Genomic DNA, 17,359 nt, shown 5'->3' with positions numbered 1-17,359 from the left:
CTTCTTTTTCTTCTTTTTCTTTTCTTTTTCTCTTTTTCTTCTTTTTCTTTTTCTCTTTTCTTTTTCTTTCACGGAAGAGGGAACTCTGTTCCTCTTCTTTCTTCACGGAACAGGGAGGTCTTCCTCCCTCTTGTTCTCGAACTAAGAGGCCTCCCCCCCCGCCGACCACCCCTCCGACCGGTGGGGTAGTCCCCGGTGACGTTGAACGATCAGGTCCGATGACCGGCAGCGGCTCACGGTGACGGCAAATCAAGAATAAAGACAAAAACAGGGGATTCAAAGAGATTGACAGAATAAAATAGAAGAGATTTTACCTAATTTGGATTTGGTTTGACTCAATTTTCGACGGCCACAAGAAGATTAATCCGTCGGCAATATAAGACGAAAGAAGGGAAGAACTCAGTGATTAATCGGTGATTTTTGTGAGAAATAACTGTTGAGATTGAGGTCTTTAAATAGACCTTAACTAGGGAGAGTTTCAATTCGATTTCAATCAGATTTCCTAGATGATTTTTGGATTTGATTGGGAGAAGAATTCCATGAATTCCTTCAGTTCCAAACTCTCTGCCCGCAGCCTAGCACGTGCAGGGCACGTGCTGGCTCCAAAATTTCTCTCTTTTTTTTTTTGAATGGGCTTGGGTCTGCTGGATTGGGCTTGGTTTTGGGCTATGACATCTATAAGGATCCTCGGTCTATTAACTCCAACAACAAACAAGGAATAACCTATACAACCCTCAAAGGCCTTCTACTTTTCAGCGAACGAAGCCTATGAAGACCTCAACAACAGAACTGGGGTAGAAGAAGATATTTTTGGCATATTTTCGATAATTCTGAAGTACTCCTTTCGTCTGACCTAATTTTGACTCGGATTCGAGAGTAGGGAGGCTTATGTTGGGGGGTAATTTTGCACTGATCGAAAACGTGAAGTATACATCTTGGGGCCCATCAGATTTCCTTGATTTTTTTGCTTCGACTATCGATCCGATCCATGGCCATGGTTTTTCACTTCGGCAATCCATTTTCATCGATCCTTTGATGCTAGCCGACCCAATAAGAACCTGATCCTATTTGGTTCTCTTTCAAAATTCAAATGAGTTCTCTTTCAAAATTCATATGGCCATAATATCTGGCTGTTGGGCGAATAAGGAAAGGATAATAATCAAATCTCGTTAGATAAGGCAAGGCTAAACCACTTAAATCTCTTTTCTTCTCATGGCTCCTTAGTCTCTGCCTATAAATAAAGGCCTATAGAGGACCCTCATGGTATGAAATTTTTTCTCTTTCTGTACGCTTACTCCTTTCCATCTATTATGTAAAATTCTAACTTGAATATTGAAGAATCCCCGTCGGAGCCACCTCCAGTTAGAAACTTTTTTTGTAGGTCCTGCCGTCATCGTCGACTTGCCGTCGCCGTCCAACTCTAGTCGATCTGATCTTGAGACAGATTTCTGCATCAACAATACCTCTAATAAATATAAAACCATACCTTGTTGCTCCCAAACTTCACATAAGTAATAATACTATATTTGTATTAATATAAATATAATATAAATATATTATAATATAATATAAATCTTAATAATTTATTAGATTAATATAATATTAATGTATATTAATATTATATTGACATAATATTAATATTTTAATATAATAAATATATTAATATAGATATGGATATAATATTAAATATAATATTATATTAATCTAAATATTAATATATTAATATAGATACTATACTAATATTTTATAGAATTTCAGCTGTAGACCTTAAAACAATATTTTTGGAAAAAAATAGACCATTATTTTCCATTTTGTGAGAAATCCCAAAACTCACGTACCCTATGGATTTCTACTTATTATGAAACGTGAGAACTGCCTTCTCATGGAAAGAGCTTTTGTTTATTTTATTTTCTCTTAAAATTTCAATCAAATAAGAGGACTCCTTTCTATTTTTCAAGAATTGTCTTCCTCCATCTACTTTTGGACCAAACAAGTCCATTGTATTCTTTCATTGTTTTGTTTAAGGATGGTCCACAGGTTGCTTGAGGGTCTTGGGACCACGAGGGGCATGTTCCCATTATCTCTACTCTTGGAAAAGTTCGGGTCCAACAAATTACCCTCCTGGTACTCTTCACAAAGATTTGGGTTCAAGGAATGCAGTGCTTCAAGGCACCACAATCTTTTTGATACGACCTGCTCCAAGGCACCACAATCTTATCATCGAGGATGGTCTCAATCTCTTATTTCTTCTTTTTCTGGAGTGGCGGCATCTGCATATCGCATACTTCATTAATTATTTAATTCTTGTCCCCCTTAAATGTGGTGAGGGCTCAACAATATCGAAGATGGGGCCGAAACGGACATCTTCTGAAAGACCGAGCACATATGCCTTCTCCCCACCAGTTTGGTGACTCGGTACGACCCAAGGTGCTTTTGGTTGCAATTTGCTCAAAGATCTAGTAGAATGTCATCTTGGATGGTTGCGAAAGGGAACCTATACTCCTAGATTGAAGTGAACATTCTCGCATCTTTGATGTGCATGGCTTTCAGCAATCTTCTTCCTGACTTCTTCATGGATCCACTAAAGGTCTAATCATTATCATGATGTCAATCCTGCCGGGATCTCAAATGGTGATCATCTAGCCCAAATAACTGATGCTATTATTGTAAGCAAACTTGGCTTGGGGTCAGATAAAATCCCAATATGGCTGAGTTCTAATTAGGACAAGACTTAAATGTAGATCCCTAAACTGCGATTGACTGCTTCTAATTTGTCCATCGGTTTCCGGATGAAAGGCACTTGAGAACCGGCGTAGTGCCTAACTTGGCCAATATCATCTGCCTAAAGAGTGATGGTGAACTTGACATCTTGATTAGATGGTATTGTTTTTGAGATTCCATAGAGGAAGGTTACCTCAGCCTAGCATCATGGAGGAGTTGAATACTCCTCTATCTTCCCAAGTTCTTTTAGGTATATAGGCAATGGAGTCTAGGCCCACGTATCCATATCCCAGACTTGGTTGCCTGGTAGCTATGGCTCCTTAGAATACCTTTGCGTACATTACTTTTCCAATGGAAGCAACTCCTCCATAAGCATGATAGTTTTGTCTCGACCAAAGTGCGTAGCTAGACCACTCGTATGGCACTTGATGATTTGGTCAGGCATCGAGATGCAATATATGTTCATTATGGGTGGAAGTCTATTTGGTAGGTCCTCAGAAACCACATCTTTGAAGTCTAAATGGAGCCACTAGATCTCTGATGGGTGCTTCTGATTATCTTTAGAAAGTTCCTCAGGTTTTTAGCTATCAAGACTAAGGTAAAGCCTGTCTTCTTTCCCTCAAATTGTTAGGTAGGGAGAATTTAGGATTCAACTGGCTTCTTTTTCGAATTATAAAGATGTAGCTGTTATCATGATCATGCTACGTGACATGATGATCGTAGAGCCATGGCCATCCAAGAAGGAGGTGGCTAACCTTCAAGAAGATAACATCAAATGTTATAAGGATAATCACAGTGTCAAAATGGTTAATCGATCATATAGCCATCCATAAATATCTAACACTATAGAACGGGCATATCACTATCTATTTCCATCACTTGGTACATACATGGAATTGCATATAAAACAAAGTAGTATAATGTAGACAATGTAATTGTCTTTGTATTTTAGTGCACTTATCACATGTGATTGCCAATGTTGTGCATCCAACACTTACATCACATGTGTCGAACTTATTAATCTCATAAAAATCTTTTTTTCTTTTTTATTTCATGAAAAATAAAAAATAACCAACCTTTGTTTGACCCCATAGTCTATTGCTAGTCCACCTCATATACATATATACGTATATGTATACACACACACTTTATAACAATTACATGGATTATCAAAGAACAAATATTGGAAGACCTTATAAATGAACTCTCTTAAGGATCCTTCCCCCATTTTTTCACTTAGTTTATGTCCAAAATAGCACCCGATGTTAAAAGGAATCTTCATGGCAACTCCACGATTGGTTTATCGTATCTAAGAAAGAAAGAAGCGAGCAAGCAGCAGCAACAACAACAACAAATTACCATGCCTAAAAGAAAACCAAGTCCATGGCTATCTACGACGTACCATGGATTCTTAGTCCCATTTGCTATTCTCTCTCTCTCTCTCTCTCTCTCTTATTATTAACCTCTCCCGAGGTCCCCATTTTCTTCCTCTAAGCTATATTAAGACCTGAAGAAGTGCCAACAACAACAAAGCGGAATTCCTTGGCAGTCTCTCTCTTGTTCTGAGAGGAGAAGGAAACAAAAAAAATAAAGGAAAAATCAGACAAAAAAGGGAGAAGATTTGTTCGGAACTTTCACGTTAGATTGCAGATTTCCTCACACCGCCATCCCCCTGAACTACTGTAATATCCGGACCTTTTTGCCCTTGCAATTTTTCAGTTTTTTTCTCTGATTTTTTCCCTTAAAAATCGAGTCTTTGTTATGTGTTTCTCTCAGGAATCATGAAATTTGACCTTGGGATGGTTTCTTTTCTGGGGTTTTCTTTGGGATCGGCTTGTCGGGCTCCGATCTGGGCCATTTCTTTGCTTGCGGGATGGATCCTGCCCGGAATCGGGGTTTCTTGATGGATTCCGATCGGTATGTGTGGGTTAGGTTTAGAAGAAGTTGGAGTTTTGGCGCGGATGGGTTACAGATATCTTGGACTGAGGGTCAAGGAATGGGATATGGTGAGGGTTTGAGATTGGGCAGCCAAACTTGGATTCTTGGTTACGGGTAGCTTTCCTTCTTGTTTGGAAGTTGATCTTGGATTTTTATGCTACTCTGCGTATTTTTTTCATTTTGACCTTCAGTGGACTTGATTTTGTGTTTTTTTTTTTTCTTCTTTTTGACTGTATAACAGAACCAATATAACCCATTTTGAGCCAAGGTTCCATCTAAATGATGGATTGGGACTTGGCTTAGGCTGATGCCAGAGGTTTTGGGATAAAGCTTAAATTTTTCTGTGACCTGACAATTTATGTTTTAGGTTAATTTTCTGGAGAAATTTTTTGTGCATTTTAACCTTAAACCTGAATCAAAGTTTTTCACAATTATAATCTCAAAAGCTTACTTTGAAATGCAGTAAGCTTTAAGTATAGACTTTTATTGGACGTAGAACCAATTGTTAGTTGCATTTCTTTTTTTTGTTTTTTAATTGGTCATATCTTGGGCTATATTATAGATGACTATTGTCCTTGTTCCACAATTTAAAGTGCAGGGCTTGGGATTTGGTGAATTGTGGAGCGGTACTTAAACTGTAGTGGTTGAGTCCAATCCTGTACTTTCGTCAAGAATTATAGGACATTGGATTGTTTGTTGCATGCTTTGGGAGGATTTCTCATTGTTTTGAGGATTCTGCCTGTGTATATTTTTTCTTGCCGGAGGAGATCAAGACTGCAATATTTATTGAATCAATATTAATTGTTCTATTAATTCAGAAGTTACAAGTGCGGGTCTAAAGTTCAGATTCTTTCCTGGTGAGTCCTCTAATGTTTGATGAAAATATCAAAAGAACAATTAATATTCTTTTAACCTGTTGTCTCTTCCTATTATTTGTTTACAGATATGTTTGTTGATTTGATGGTTTGAGTGTCTTCTTGTACATTTCCTGGCCAACTTTATTAGCTTAACTACCCAGCAAGGTCGTTACTTTGTTGGCTTATAAGTTACTCTCTTTTGTCAATTCATTAACTATCTAAAATTCAAGTCAACTTAGTATGATAGTAAAACTGAAGAATAATTGTCAATTGCAAGATATACGTTTAATGCCATGCTCCATATTATATGCTAAAAGTTGGGGCATTAGAATATCCTTGCATATGCATGTTCTTTTTTTATAGGAAGTTGTGAACTTTGATTCTTTTGTGCTCAAATTAAACTTGTGCAGTTCATAAGGTTGCAGGATAAGAGAACCTTTAAAAAAAAGGAGAGAGAAATATGGTGGAGATGCTGCTACCATGGTTTGAACCCTAGACCTCTCTCAAGTAGAGAGAGATGCCAACCAGCTGAGATATGGCTTGCTGGCTGGCTGGTCAAAAGAGCCTATTGATTCATCATATCTATATGGAAATCCATGAGTTAGCAAAGATTGTCCAAGCACATTGACAAGAACTGCATGTGGGGCTTTTTATCTTTAGCTTTCAGTGAGTACTTAAATTGATTATTTGAAACTCAATTAAAATTTTTGATGTTTTAGGACCTGATTCTAGATCCTCATATGGTTCAAAAAGGCTTAGATATAGTTTCTTGGCCTTTGTTTCCCTGCTCATGTAGTCTATGATATAATGGTATCATTATGTTCAAGTTTTTTACAATCATTAATAGTGGATCCTTTGCAATCTTATTGCTCTGGCCACTCCTTCGTTTTGCATAATATGGTTTCATGCTCCAAGTTTTACGTTTTTTAGGGAGTCTACATCTTTGAGTTGCAAAATTAAGTTTTTCACCAAATCTTATAGTATGATCATAAGGTTTAGCTCCACATTTTACATACTTACCCTTGGTACATCAGTTCCAATTGGATCATGAAATTCACATACCAAACCATGTGGAAGCCCATTTTTAGTGACATGTTTGACTAGATGGATTTAGCATTACTTAAGGTTTTACATCCCAACAGGATGGGAGGCGTCCCAACCGTCTCATCCCGTTCCTGTGAGAAAATAGGATCGGGATGGGTTTGTGACTTTGAAACCCATCCATGTGGGGAAAGAAGAAGAAAGAGAAAAGGAGGAAAGATGAAGAAAAGAAAAATAAAAGGAAACAAGAAGAAGAATGAAAAAAGAAAGGAAGTGAGGAAACACAAAGAAAAGGGAAAGGAACAAAAGGTAGAGGAAAAGAAAGAAAAGGAAGAAAGGAAAAAAAGAAAAAGAAAGAAAAGAAGAAGGAGAGAAAGATGGAGGATATTTATCGGGATGCATGACCAGAACTGTTGTTGGAATGAAATAGTGACAGCAGGCATCCCATTCCATGGAGAAAGGGGACACCTTCGTCCTATAGGATTTAAAATCTTAGTATTACTTATTAATCACTTTAGAACCTCAAACATATAAAATTAACAAGCCTCATTAGGATATTTAACTCTAAAAAAATTTTAAAAAAGCAATCTTTGCTATCCAGAGTTAAAGCAAGGGGAATTTGTGTGTTTTCACAACTATTTGTCAACTTTTGCTCTTTTTATATAAAAAGAATAAATAGATTAACTAGAATCATGCTTGTTTAACTAGAAATGCCTACAAATTGGCTAATGATGGTGGAAGCTAGATTTTTTGTTTGTATGATTTTCTATTTTTTGTTCGTCTATTTTACAGTTGGCTAATTTTTGTATTTTTGTGTGCTGTTTATATTTTTTATGCTTTTCTGAAAGACATTGGAAAGAATCTTGTGATCTGGGATCCATCCACAATCCAACCTGATATAACCCTCTCTACAATTTATGACTTGATCCCAGTCCTGAAAATGTTGCTTGCTGATTTTCACAAGATGCTACAACATTGAGTAGCAAGGAAAGTTCGTACGAGCATACGGAATTTGAAATCTTCCAAGGGCCTAAACGATGTTTGCTCTGCCGGTTGGGACCATATTGTATCGGTACCGAATTGGTATGTAGTCTCATATTGTACGAACTCTCGGTACGTCTCACTGTCTCATACTCTACCACACACCGACACTGTAATAGAATGACACTGGTATAGGATTTAGTACCGAGACGGCGAATGTTGGTCTAAAAGTAGGAGGCATAACAATTAAGGATCATTTAACTGCAGATACATTCCTAAATATTGTGATGATTTGAGGAAGAAAGTAGGAAACTTCAGGTCTAACATTGAGTAAAACCTTCCTAGTCAAGCTTAGTAGAACATTTAAATATTTGATGATTTTATTTCAAGATATCATTGATTTAGAGGGCAAGTTGACTTTGTTTGTATGTGGGTACTATTGCAATTTTCAGCAATGGTGATTTTTCATGTTCAAGCATTTGATGGCTAGTATAAGACCATGTCCATTGACGTGCAAGATTAGATTAATGCCATCTGATGACCTTTTTCTTTGAGAAGTGCCAAATTTTGATGATTTGAACATAGAATACACCATTTTCACATTCCATGTATCCAATCTTGGAGCATGAGCTTGGGTTCATCATGATGATCTTTGGATGAGATTGGAAGTAAATTGAGGGAATCCAGCTTAAATTTGAAGTATCTTTTCAATCCGAAGTTCTCACCCTTGTAATTTTAATTGTAGAAGAGTCTTGGATTTGAAATTTTGTGGTTTTTGAGGGCTTGTTATAGCCTTCAGGCTAACTAGATGTAGGGCTGAGATTAGATTATAAAGATGTTCTTTGCTGGTGAATTTTTCCTTTAAAAAGGCCATTTATCATATTTGAGAAAATGGTCTTGAAATTTTTGGCCTTTGAGTGATGGTCCTAGTGTATAGAAAGTGAGAAGAATTGTGTAGTAGGCGAAAAGGAGATTGTATAGACTAGAGAGACAAAGATATGGGCTATAGTCCAATTCATATGGGGTTACATGAGATAGCTGAAACCTCTATGTGGTCTTTCGCTCTTTACTTTGTTACCTCTAGAGTAATAGGTGTCATGTGATTACTTTATTCCTTTTATGGAAAAAGTTCGGGAGGAAACTTACCCTGTTGGGAAGTGGGTAGAAGTTTGGAATATTCCAGACTAAGTTATTTCTGTGGTAACATCCAGAGTTTTAGATGTACATAACAGCTGCTTTTTCCTACCCTTTTCCCTTTTCTCTTTTCCCTTTTCCCTTCTAATAAATTATGGAACTGTTATAGATTCCAAAAAAAAAAAGTTGATTTTTCACTGTCATGTCATTGATTGGCTTCTATTTTCCATCAATTTCAAGTCCTTGTCTCTTCAAGTTAGATTTTGTTATTGTTAATTGAATCTTGATGCCCTGATTTATACGTATTGGTGTATCCTGATATTCTCTGTTAAGTTTTTGTGTATGTAGATTTTATGGTTATCATGTCCCTGGTGCTTATATTGGTGACACACAAAATTGTTTTCTGTAATTAATATTTATGGGTTGTATGTGTGTGTGTTTAACTGTCTACAAACAGTGTGCATCTCAAGAATAAGAAATAAGAAATATATTTCATCTGCCACATGCTTGAAATTTAAGGGCTGATCTCTCCTTTGTATTTAGCCTCAATTTCCATGAGGGTTATGTTTCTTTTGCTAGCTTCATTTGAACAAGGCTCTGTTGGAAGTTCTCTGTATGTGATAATATACTTCCATATTCATGGAGTTTGCATGGAAAAATATAGGAGTATCGAAGGTGTTAAGATGGAAAAATGGGAATTCTATGTAATACTCCAATGTAGTCCCTTCTCTTGCTGCAGGGACAACTTGGAACAAGGACTCTCTCCTATTGCCTAGAGGCTGTTTGGATCAGAACTGCAAATCTCACTGTCTTGAGACCATCTTTGCTTACTATGACCTCTGATTTTTATGCTTTTTGCAGTTCAGGTTACTTTTCTATTGCTGATCATAATATGGTATCAAGTGAAATCTTTGCAACTATATTCTAAGAACACATAAAAACTCTGGCAGTAGAGTTTTAGACATTACAAAGTGTAAGAGTTTACAAGATGGTAATATTCATATAAATTTGGCCCTATCATCTTTCAATACTTTTCCTCTTGAAGTTGTGATTTATGGCTTGCTACATGATGAACAGTAATGTTGATGGAAGCCATGATGTTCCTACTATTGAGTTAGCAAGAAGGTAAAGACATCCTTCCCCATTCTTAAATTGGGGTTTGTATTTAAGATATATTTTCAAAAGATGAAATTATTGACTTTTTGAAAGAAGCCTATTATGGGAGATGATACATGAGGATAATACGATGAAGGGTACAATCTTTACATACTTTTTGATTCATAATACTTTTAGTGATTTAGATTTACATGAAGATTGTGATAAAAAGTCCCTGATTGAGGAATCATTGCAGAATATTCATCTTATCTTTCGTGAAACATTGTTATGAGGTTCCTCTCTTGTGCCTTGATGTAACATGATTGTGGACCTATCAAAGATTGTTTATTAGGATGCTGTCCTGTGATTATTATGAACATGGGATAGAATCTGTACCTATTTCAGTTTGATAGACAAAATTGATGATAGAAACACGGAGAAATGAGTGAAAGCCTCTACATTGTTACTGTCATTGGGGAAGATATTCCTTTCTGATAGTTAGGTTTAGAAATTCTAATTTACTTGCTGACTTGTAGTTTAGTCTTTTAAAGTCCATGGTAGGGCTACACGCAAATGAGGTTGGATTGGGGACTGGCTGAACCCAAATGCAATCCATATCTGACACAGGTAGAAACTGAATCGACAGCTCATCCATTTCCCTTGAGGTTAGATCAGTTCAGGTTTAAGGCTTATTTTATCAATCTATCTGATATTTTGGATCGAATAGGGTCAAAAGAATAATGTACACATACCATAAGGAATATCCATGAATAGATCATTGAATTATTTGATATGAGAACATAGCAATTTGACAATGTGCAAGCATCATTAACAACCCATTTCACATAATATTTCAGTGCTAACTGTGTATAAAATCATAAATTATAAGTAACAATATTAATTGATGATTAACCATGCAAAGTTGGTACTATGAATAATAAAAAAATCAGATCCCAAGAGTGCTATGAAATATTGTTTAGATTTGGGTATCTAGTGATCCAAATCTAATCCATGTTTGAAACATGTCATAATTTTCAATCAAAGCCTAGTCCAAATAACTGTGCTTCAGGTTGGACCAAGTTATTTTTGGATTGGTTCCATATAAAAGCAGCTCAACCAATCCTCTTGCAGGTGTCCTGCCAGGTTATAGTTGGTTGTTTGTAGTCTAGGATAAGCTCAAGGGAAAACATTACACTGTTTGAGGATTGCTACTAGTGGCAATGCTGGCATAGCACTGGCATGGGACATGTAGGGCCATATTGTGCGGATTCTATGGCTTGTTACATTTGGCATTCATTGGTACTGTACATTACCATTCATGCGACCAGCACTTTTACTTGATGTGGGATCTAAAACCATGCCCAAGCTGCATTGATTGCCCGAAGTAATTTTGAAGTGCATTTCTGGTTTCCTTTCATGTTCGAATATTTTGGAGTCAAGTAGGTTTGAGACTGAACTTTAGCTCTTTGAAGAAATTTAATTGCTTGTCTATTATTTCTGAGTTAAAAGTAAATTGCTGATTTAGTTGAAGTTTTATCCCCAGAAGGTTGTAATTCGAAATCCAATATGATTTTCTAGTGTGAAAATGAGACCAACCTTCTAGAAATTGCTCTATAACCACTATATTTTAATTGTGGCATCATGCATAGAGAAAATCGGGGTACATGGTCATCATTTTTTTTCTATATCCCTAAGTTTAAGCAGAGGTTTAAGTTTAGATTGTGCAACTCAATGGGTTAGGTTAGCTTGTGTTCATTTAGAAGGTAAAGATATTACCATCTGCTTCATTAATTGAAGCTGAATACTGAAATTACATGTTTTGTGTCGTGAAGTCTTAGATCTTGTTTCCTCCTGGATTTAGTTGTTCCTTTTATATTTCTTCTTCCATTGTTCAGTTATGTTACTTGTGGTTCATTCTTGTAAGCATAACTCACTTTTAGGCTATGACAACTTGGTATTACTGCTAGGAAATTAAGAGCTTAGTATCATGCTCTAAAGATTTTGAATTGCAAGGAGCTTATCTTATGAACATTATTGTGGTTGTTACTGGCATCAACAAGGTCCCCACAATATGCAGATAGCTAGGGTATCACAAGACACTGGGGCAGCATGAGGGCACTAAGTGGCTCTTATTAAACATTTTAAAACATAAAAAATAAAAATTGATAAAAATAAATAGAGAACTAGAGAACTATAAATAAATTATTAGAAACTAGAGATAGGGGGCAAATAGTGGTGGAGGCAAAGGGAAGAAGGTGGAGGTAGCAGAGGAGGAGAAAGAGGCGAAGGAGCTGGAGAGGGGCAGGAGGAAGAAAAGACAGAGGGGAAAGAGAATGAACAGAGGAGGAAGAGGAGAGGAGCAGGAGGGTGGAAGAAAAGAATGGACGGAATAAAATGAAAATAAAAAGCATGCCTCACTGTTTGTTGAACCTGCTGAGAGTCTTACCATGAACCTTCCATTGCTGCCATTAACATTCTTTGCACTCTCTTTGCCATAGTTCCTACCTCCGTCTTCTGTTTAGGCTCTGATGGTGAAGGGTTGAGGGTGAAGAGGCTTGTTAAGCTTGCCTGCCTTGCCTCACCCAAAGTGATCCAAATTTATGTCCTGCACAACCTGCATTATCTGTCCAACATGTCTTTTCCCAAACTACACACTCCCTCGGTCACATATGTGAGATGCATGGGCCAATGCAATTATGCAAGTTCCTAGGCATGTGATCTGTAGCCTAGCCGAATGCTGGAGACGCTTGGGAATTATGCATGGCAGTTAAGGGGCTGCATATGTCTATGTGGCTGGGTGGTTACGTAGGCCACTTTTTAGAACAGTGCGTCACCAAATGGGTAAGTAAAAATGAAGCACATAAAGCTCTGGGATGTATGGGAAAATGCTGGAGCAAGCTTAGATTTTAGAGTTATTTTAATGTAATTATTTTGTTTTCTATGTATACAGTAATAATTGAAAGAAATATAGTTTGAATGGCCTATGGAGATATTGGTATAAAATATCTTTTTGTATAAGAGTTTTTTTTTTCTTTAGGAGTCATTTTTTGAGTATGATTGGTGTTAAAGTTTGGTTTCATATGAAAAATGGAGTGAAAAGTTTTTGTTGTCAACTATCACCTCAACTATTAGTTGAAGAAGTTATCCTGCTTTATATTCTCTCTCTCTCTGTGTGTGTGTCTCGTTTTTCCTTTGTTAATGCATTCTCATGCTACAAATTTGACAAGCAATAAGACTTCCAAGGTAGTAGACTCTTGTAAAAGTGCGGGTGAGGGAGACAAGCTGTCTTGCAATGAAACTGAGAAAAGTAATGATCTATTTGAGTTCTATATTAGCATATAATTATTGAATACCAATGTTAGCTCGGGCATAAATTAAAAATTCTAAATAAACTTGGAATCTCTAGATTTACTTTTTTCTAGACGCTTGGAAGTTTTAATAACGTTGTGAATAACTTGATCACAGTGCTTTCAAGATGACAGATATGAATGGAAGCAGTTCTACTATTTCAGATATTGCTGCTTTGCACAAGGAATGGGATGAGATTTCATGCCCAATTTGCATGGACCATCCTCATAATGCTGTCCTACTGATCTGCAGTTCTCATGAGAAAGGCTGCAGATCTTACATCTGCGATACTAGTTACCGGCATTCCAATTGTCTGGACCGATTCAAAAAACTGAAAGTGAACGATAGGGACAGCTCTTCTCAGCAGAGCTCTTCCATCTTTGAGAATTCTGACACTGGAAATCTTGAACAGAGGGATCCTCATAATCCCAATTCTGAATCTATTCTTGGGGGCCTGAGGACCAGAGGAAACTTGGTGGAAGCCCACGAAGGTAATGGCTTTGAAGAAAATAATGAAGGGAGCTCTTCAAGCATATTTGAAGAATTGGAAGAAATTAATAATGGCCAGGAAAGTGAGAGATCGGCAGAAGCTCAGGGGGAAGAAAGAAACAGACTGCAGGAATCTGGTGGCAGTAATGCATCAGCTGAGAACTGCTTGAAGTGTCCCCTTTGCCGGGGTACTGTCATGGGTTGGATGATTGCTCAAGAAGCAAGACAGTATCTGGACCAGAAGCCAAGGGCCTGCTCTCGGGAATCATGCTCATTTTCTGGCAACTACAGGGAGCTCCGCAGACATGCCCGGAGGGTCCACCCTCTGACAAGGCCTGGTGATGTGGACCCATCACGACAGCGTGCCTGGCGCCGCTTGGAACACCAGCGAGAGTATGGTGATATCCTCAGTGCTATCAGATCAGCAATGCCTGGTGCAATTGTGCTAGGTGATTATGTTATAGACAATGGAGATGGGCTATCCCGTGACAGGGAAAGCAATGGATCAGGTGAAGGGGGTGGACCATGGTGGACAACATTTTTTCTGTTCCATATGATTGGCAGCCCTATTGGGTCCCTTGGTGAGCGAAGGGGCTCATCCAGGGCTTGGCAGACACATCGACGCTCAGGACACCGTAATCTATGGGGGGAGAACCTATTGGGTCTGCAAGACGATGATGATGATGATGATGATGGGAACCTAGATGATGACATTCCAATACCGAGGAGGCGTCGGAGGTTCATGAGATCCAGACCTGATGACGAGCAGCCATAAGAAAGAACTTTCTGGTAATTAATTATATGCTTTCGAGATATACCTGAAGTTTTCTTTCCCATGAGTCACTGGTGATTGATTCTGTATCTTTTTTTCACCCTGATATGGACATTTGATCCAACAATGCTGCCTCTGCTCTGCCTCGCTCTGCTAAATGTTATGTTGATAGTTCGAGGCTGTTGCAGTCACTGGATTGGGAAATTCTGAAGCTTCAGAGGGACAGTTCTCGAGGTTAGATTGGATGGTTGGAATGGTTTGTTCTGTGTTGATTTATTATTGCTAGCAATTGACATGTCTTCTGTAATTAAATATATACATATATATAGACTTGGTATGGATAACTAAAGCTTAGTGGCTGCGAGCATGATCTGGATGCTTGTTCTCTCTGGTTTGGTCTTTGCAATAGTGCTAAAAAATTATTTTCATCGTCAAACATGCCCAAGTGGCATTCATCAACTGTACAGAGTGACATTTGAAGGCATTTCTAGCACAGCTGTTCTATTGCAGTGATTTCAGGTGTTAGTTATAAAGATTTCTCCTGGTTGTTTAAATTATTTAAGTAGAGCATCTCGTGGTGTTGGATCGGGCAGCAAAGACTACTTTGTTGATTAATGCTTTCTTTTTAAAAGGATACAAGCACAGGATGGGGCTGAAAGCCCTGTTAATGGAGTGTAGCCAACAGGCATTTTGTTTGAAGATCATATACAGATTTGAATGGTTTGCGCTGATTTTTTTTTTTTTAAAAAATTCAATGGTTCATAGCCAAGATGGCAAAGTATGTTGATCTGATTACCCACTGCAAGCTTTCTCCGTAATTCTGAAAAGAATATAAACACCAAAACAAACTGGCAGCCCATCCCATGCAGTGAATCTGTGATGAGCTAGCAATGCAACCTGACCACCCATTTGAAAGTTAATACAGCTGCAAATTTTCTTAGTCGCATGAGAGGCAGCAGCACCAATCATCCACAAATGGAAGGCCAACAGATGGAATTCCGAGCTACAAAAAATGAATAAAAAGCGAAACAAAAGTAAATCACCAAAAAACAGCACAGCTAGGCTTCTTTAACCAACCATAACTATCATAACTTTATAGACCATGCCAACTGCCAAGCAGCTGCCGGTAAATTATGTGATGCATCCTTAACAAGAAAAAAAGGTCGTGTTGGTTTTCTTTTGAGCACCTAGCAGCCCTGGTCATCTCCATTAAATTAGAAAATGGAGATGACCATTGAATTAGAAAATATGGAAGCTTCATTAGCTCTGCGGTCCTTAATTATTTTATACCTTAATTTCAAGCCGTCTGCAAGAAAGGTGTGGATTCTCTGCTGTGCATGTGATGCATCGCATGATGCGGTGCATTGCATACATCATCCATCGCACGATAGATAGCTGCATAAAAGCACACGTGGTGCACATCGCACAGCCCGCTGCTCATGTGGCCATGCACCCAGTAGAGGATCCACGGCCCTGAGAGAAAATCCTCGGCTTCTTCCTGTACAGATGAGAACTTTTGAGCACCTTACATTAGATGTTCGCCAATCTAGCTAGTGGATTTTGTACACATACTCCTCTTAAAATTGATCTTTGGATCCTATCAAGCCACAGACAGCTCATTTCTATTTTACTCTGCATGAGATGAGTGATTGAAGGACATGCCAAAATTTAATTTAGGTTAAATAAAAGTAGATCACATAGTAAAATATGCAATTATGTAATATAGAATTTTGGTAAGTTAGTTCTTGTGCTACTTTCCAATACTTAATTTGATTCCATCAATCCATAATTCCCACATCGTCAAATCAGCTGAGGCCTAAACCCACTAGAAACTAATTTTTCAGTTCTTTCAAGAACATATGAGCTATCAGGTAGAATACTCATTCAAGGTAAGTATTGGAAATCGAGCCAGGGATCTAGATATATATGATTTAAAAATCCCTTGGAATGCTACATTTTACTAAGATTGTTAGGGAATCACCTCGAGGCTCGGTCCACATTGAGCCCACAGCAAGGTCCAGGACGACGAACGGAGTCCAATGAGCCCAAGAACACCCATATGGAGTCTAAACGGAGAAAATACGTATGAAAGAAGATTGAAGCGGACGGCACAGTGCATGAGGCGACGGCAGCCGGCGGCAGTGCGGTCAGGCTCGACGGAGACGAGCAGCCTAGGGCATGGCGGGCCCAGTGCAGGCGCATGCGCGGGCCGTCCTACGTGCGTGGGAGCCCAGGCCCAGCGCTCTTGCGCAGTCCATCGTGGACCGCAGGGCGCTAGCAGTCCATTGGGGCCGCATGGACCGAACACGCGGTCCATGCACGGTTCAGGTGATCCGATGCACGATCCGACAGTCCAGATCGCAGTCGATCACGATCAAAGGGCTGAGGTTAATTTCGAATTTGATCAAGTAATCGGTGGCCCTGATGTGCACGATCGGATGGCTCTGGTGCGAGCCAGTCACAATCGAACGGTCATAGGTGATTCTAGGCTTGATTGGGATTCTATTTCCTAGTGTAATAGTATTTTGAAGTTTCTGGAGTCTATAAAACTTCGATTGACGAGCCGTCAGTTGTGTTGAAAAGCTGGTGACGTTCTGAGATGCAAAAAGGCTTCAAGAGAGGTTTCAGAGAGCTTTTATGAAGATTTTGAAAATTTTCAATGAGAGACTCTTGTACAAGAGTTAAGTGGTGAGTTTCTCTTATATTGATTATATTTTATTCTCTCATAGTGAAGCTTGCACGTCCTGTGGAGGTAGGCTTAAGGTCGATCCACGTATTTGTATTATGTTTCTTATTTTATTTCTTCTTTTTTCTTGCTGCATCGTATGATACCAGATTCTGCGCAACAATTAGTATCAAAGCAAGGTGATGCCAGAGCGTAGGTTGCAGCAATGGTGATCGAGATAGAAGATAGAGAAGATAAGCATAATTAAGGTAGAGATCAACAGGTTTGATGGAAAGAGCAATTTCTCCTTGTGGCAGG

General features: G+C 38.4%; 1 protein-coding gene across 6 annotated transcripts; it reads left to right on the top strand.

The window, feature by feature from the left end:
* The first annotated feature begins 4,000 nt into the window (after window positions 1-4,000).
* LOC105043152 (uncharacterized) lies at window positions 4,001-14,889 on the top strand. 6 transcript variants are annotated; one of them, XM_019850084.3, is made up of 4 exons: window positions 4,001-5,516; window positions 9,534-9,797; window positions 13,233-14,393; window positions 14,549-14,889. In XM_019850084.3, exons 2-3 carry the CDS (start codon window positions 9,727-9,729, stop codon window positions 14,377-14,379), a joined length of 1,218 nt encoding a protein of 405 aa, XP_019705643.1. In that variant the 5' UTR covers window positions 4,001-5,516; window positions 9,534-9,726; the 3' UTR covers window positions 14,380-14,393; window positions 14,549-14,889. The 6 variants fall into 6 exon arrangements, with proteins under 6 accessions (XP_019705643.1, XP_073112135.1, XP_019705650.1 ...); XM_073256034.1 differs by lacking the exon at window positions 9,534-9,797 and adding an exon at window positions 5,935-6,182 and having other exon boundaries at window positions 4,003-5,516; window positions 13,250-14,393; XM_019850091.3 differs by lacking the exon at window positions 9,534-9,797 and adding an exon at window positions 5,935-6,182 and having other exon boundaries at window positions 4,005-5,516.
* Window positions 14,890-17,359: the final 2,470 nt, after the last annotated feature.

The sequence above is a fragment of the Elaeis guineensis genome, chromosome 4, assembly GCF_000442705.2.
Source record: "Elaeis guineensis isolate ETL-2024a chromosome 4, EG11, whole genome shotgun sequence".
In the NCBI taxonomy this organism is placed as follows: Eukaryota; Viridiplantae; Streptophyta; class Magnoliopsida; order Arecales; family Arecaceae; genus Elaeis; species Elaeis guineensis.
Note: the sequence above shows the minus strand (reverse complement) of the source record. Positions and strands in the feature narration are given on the sequence as shown.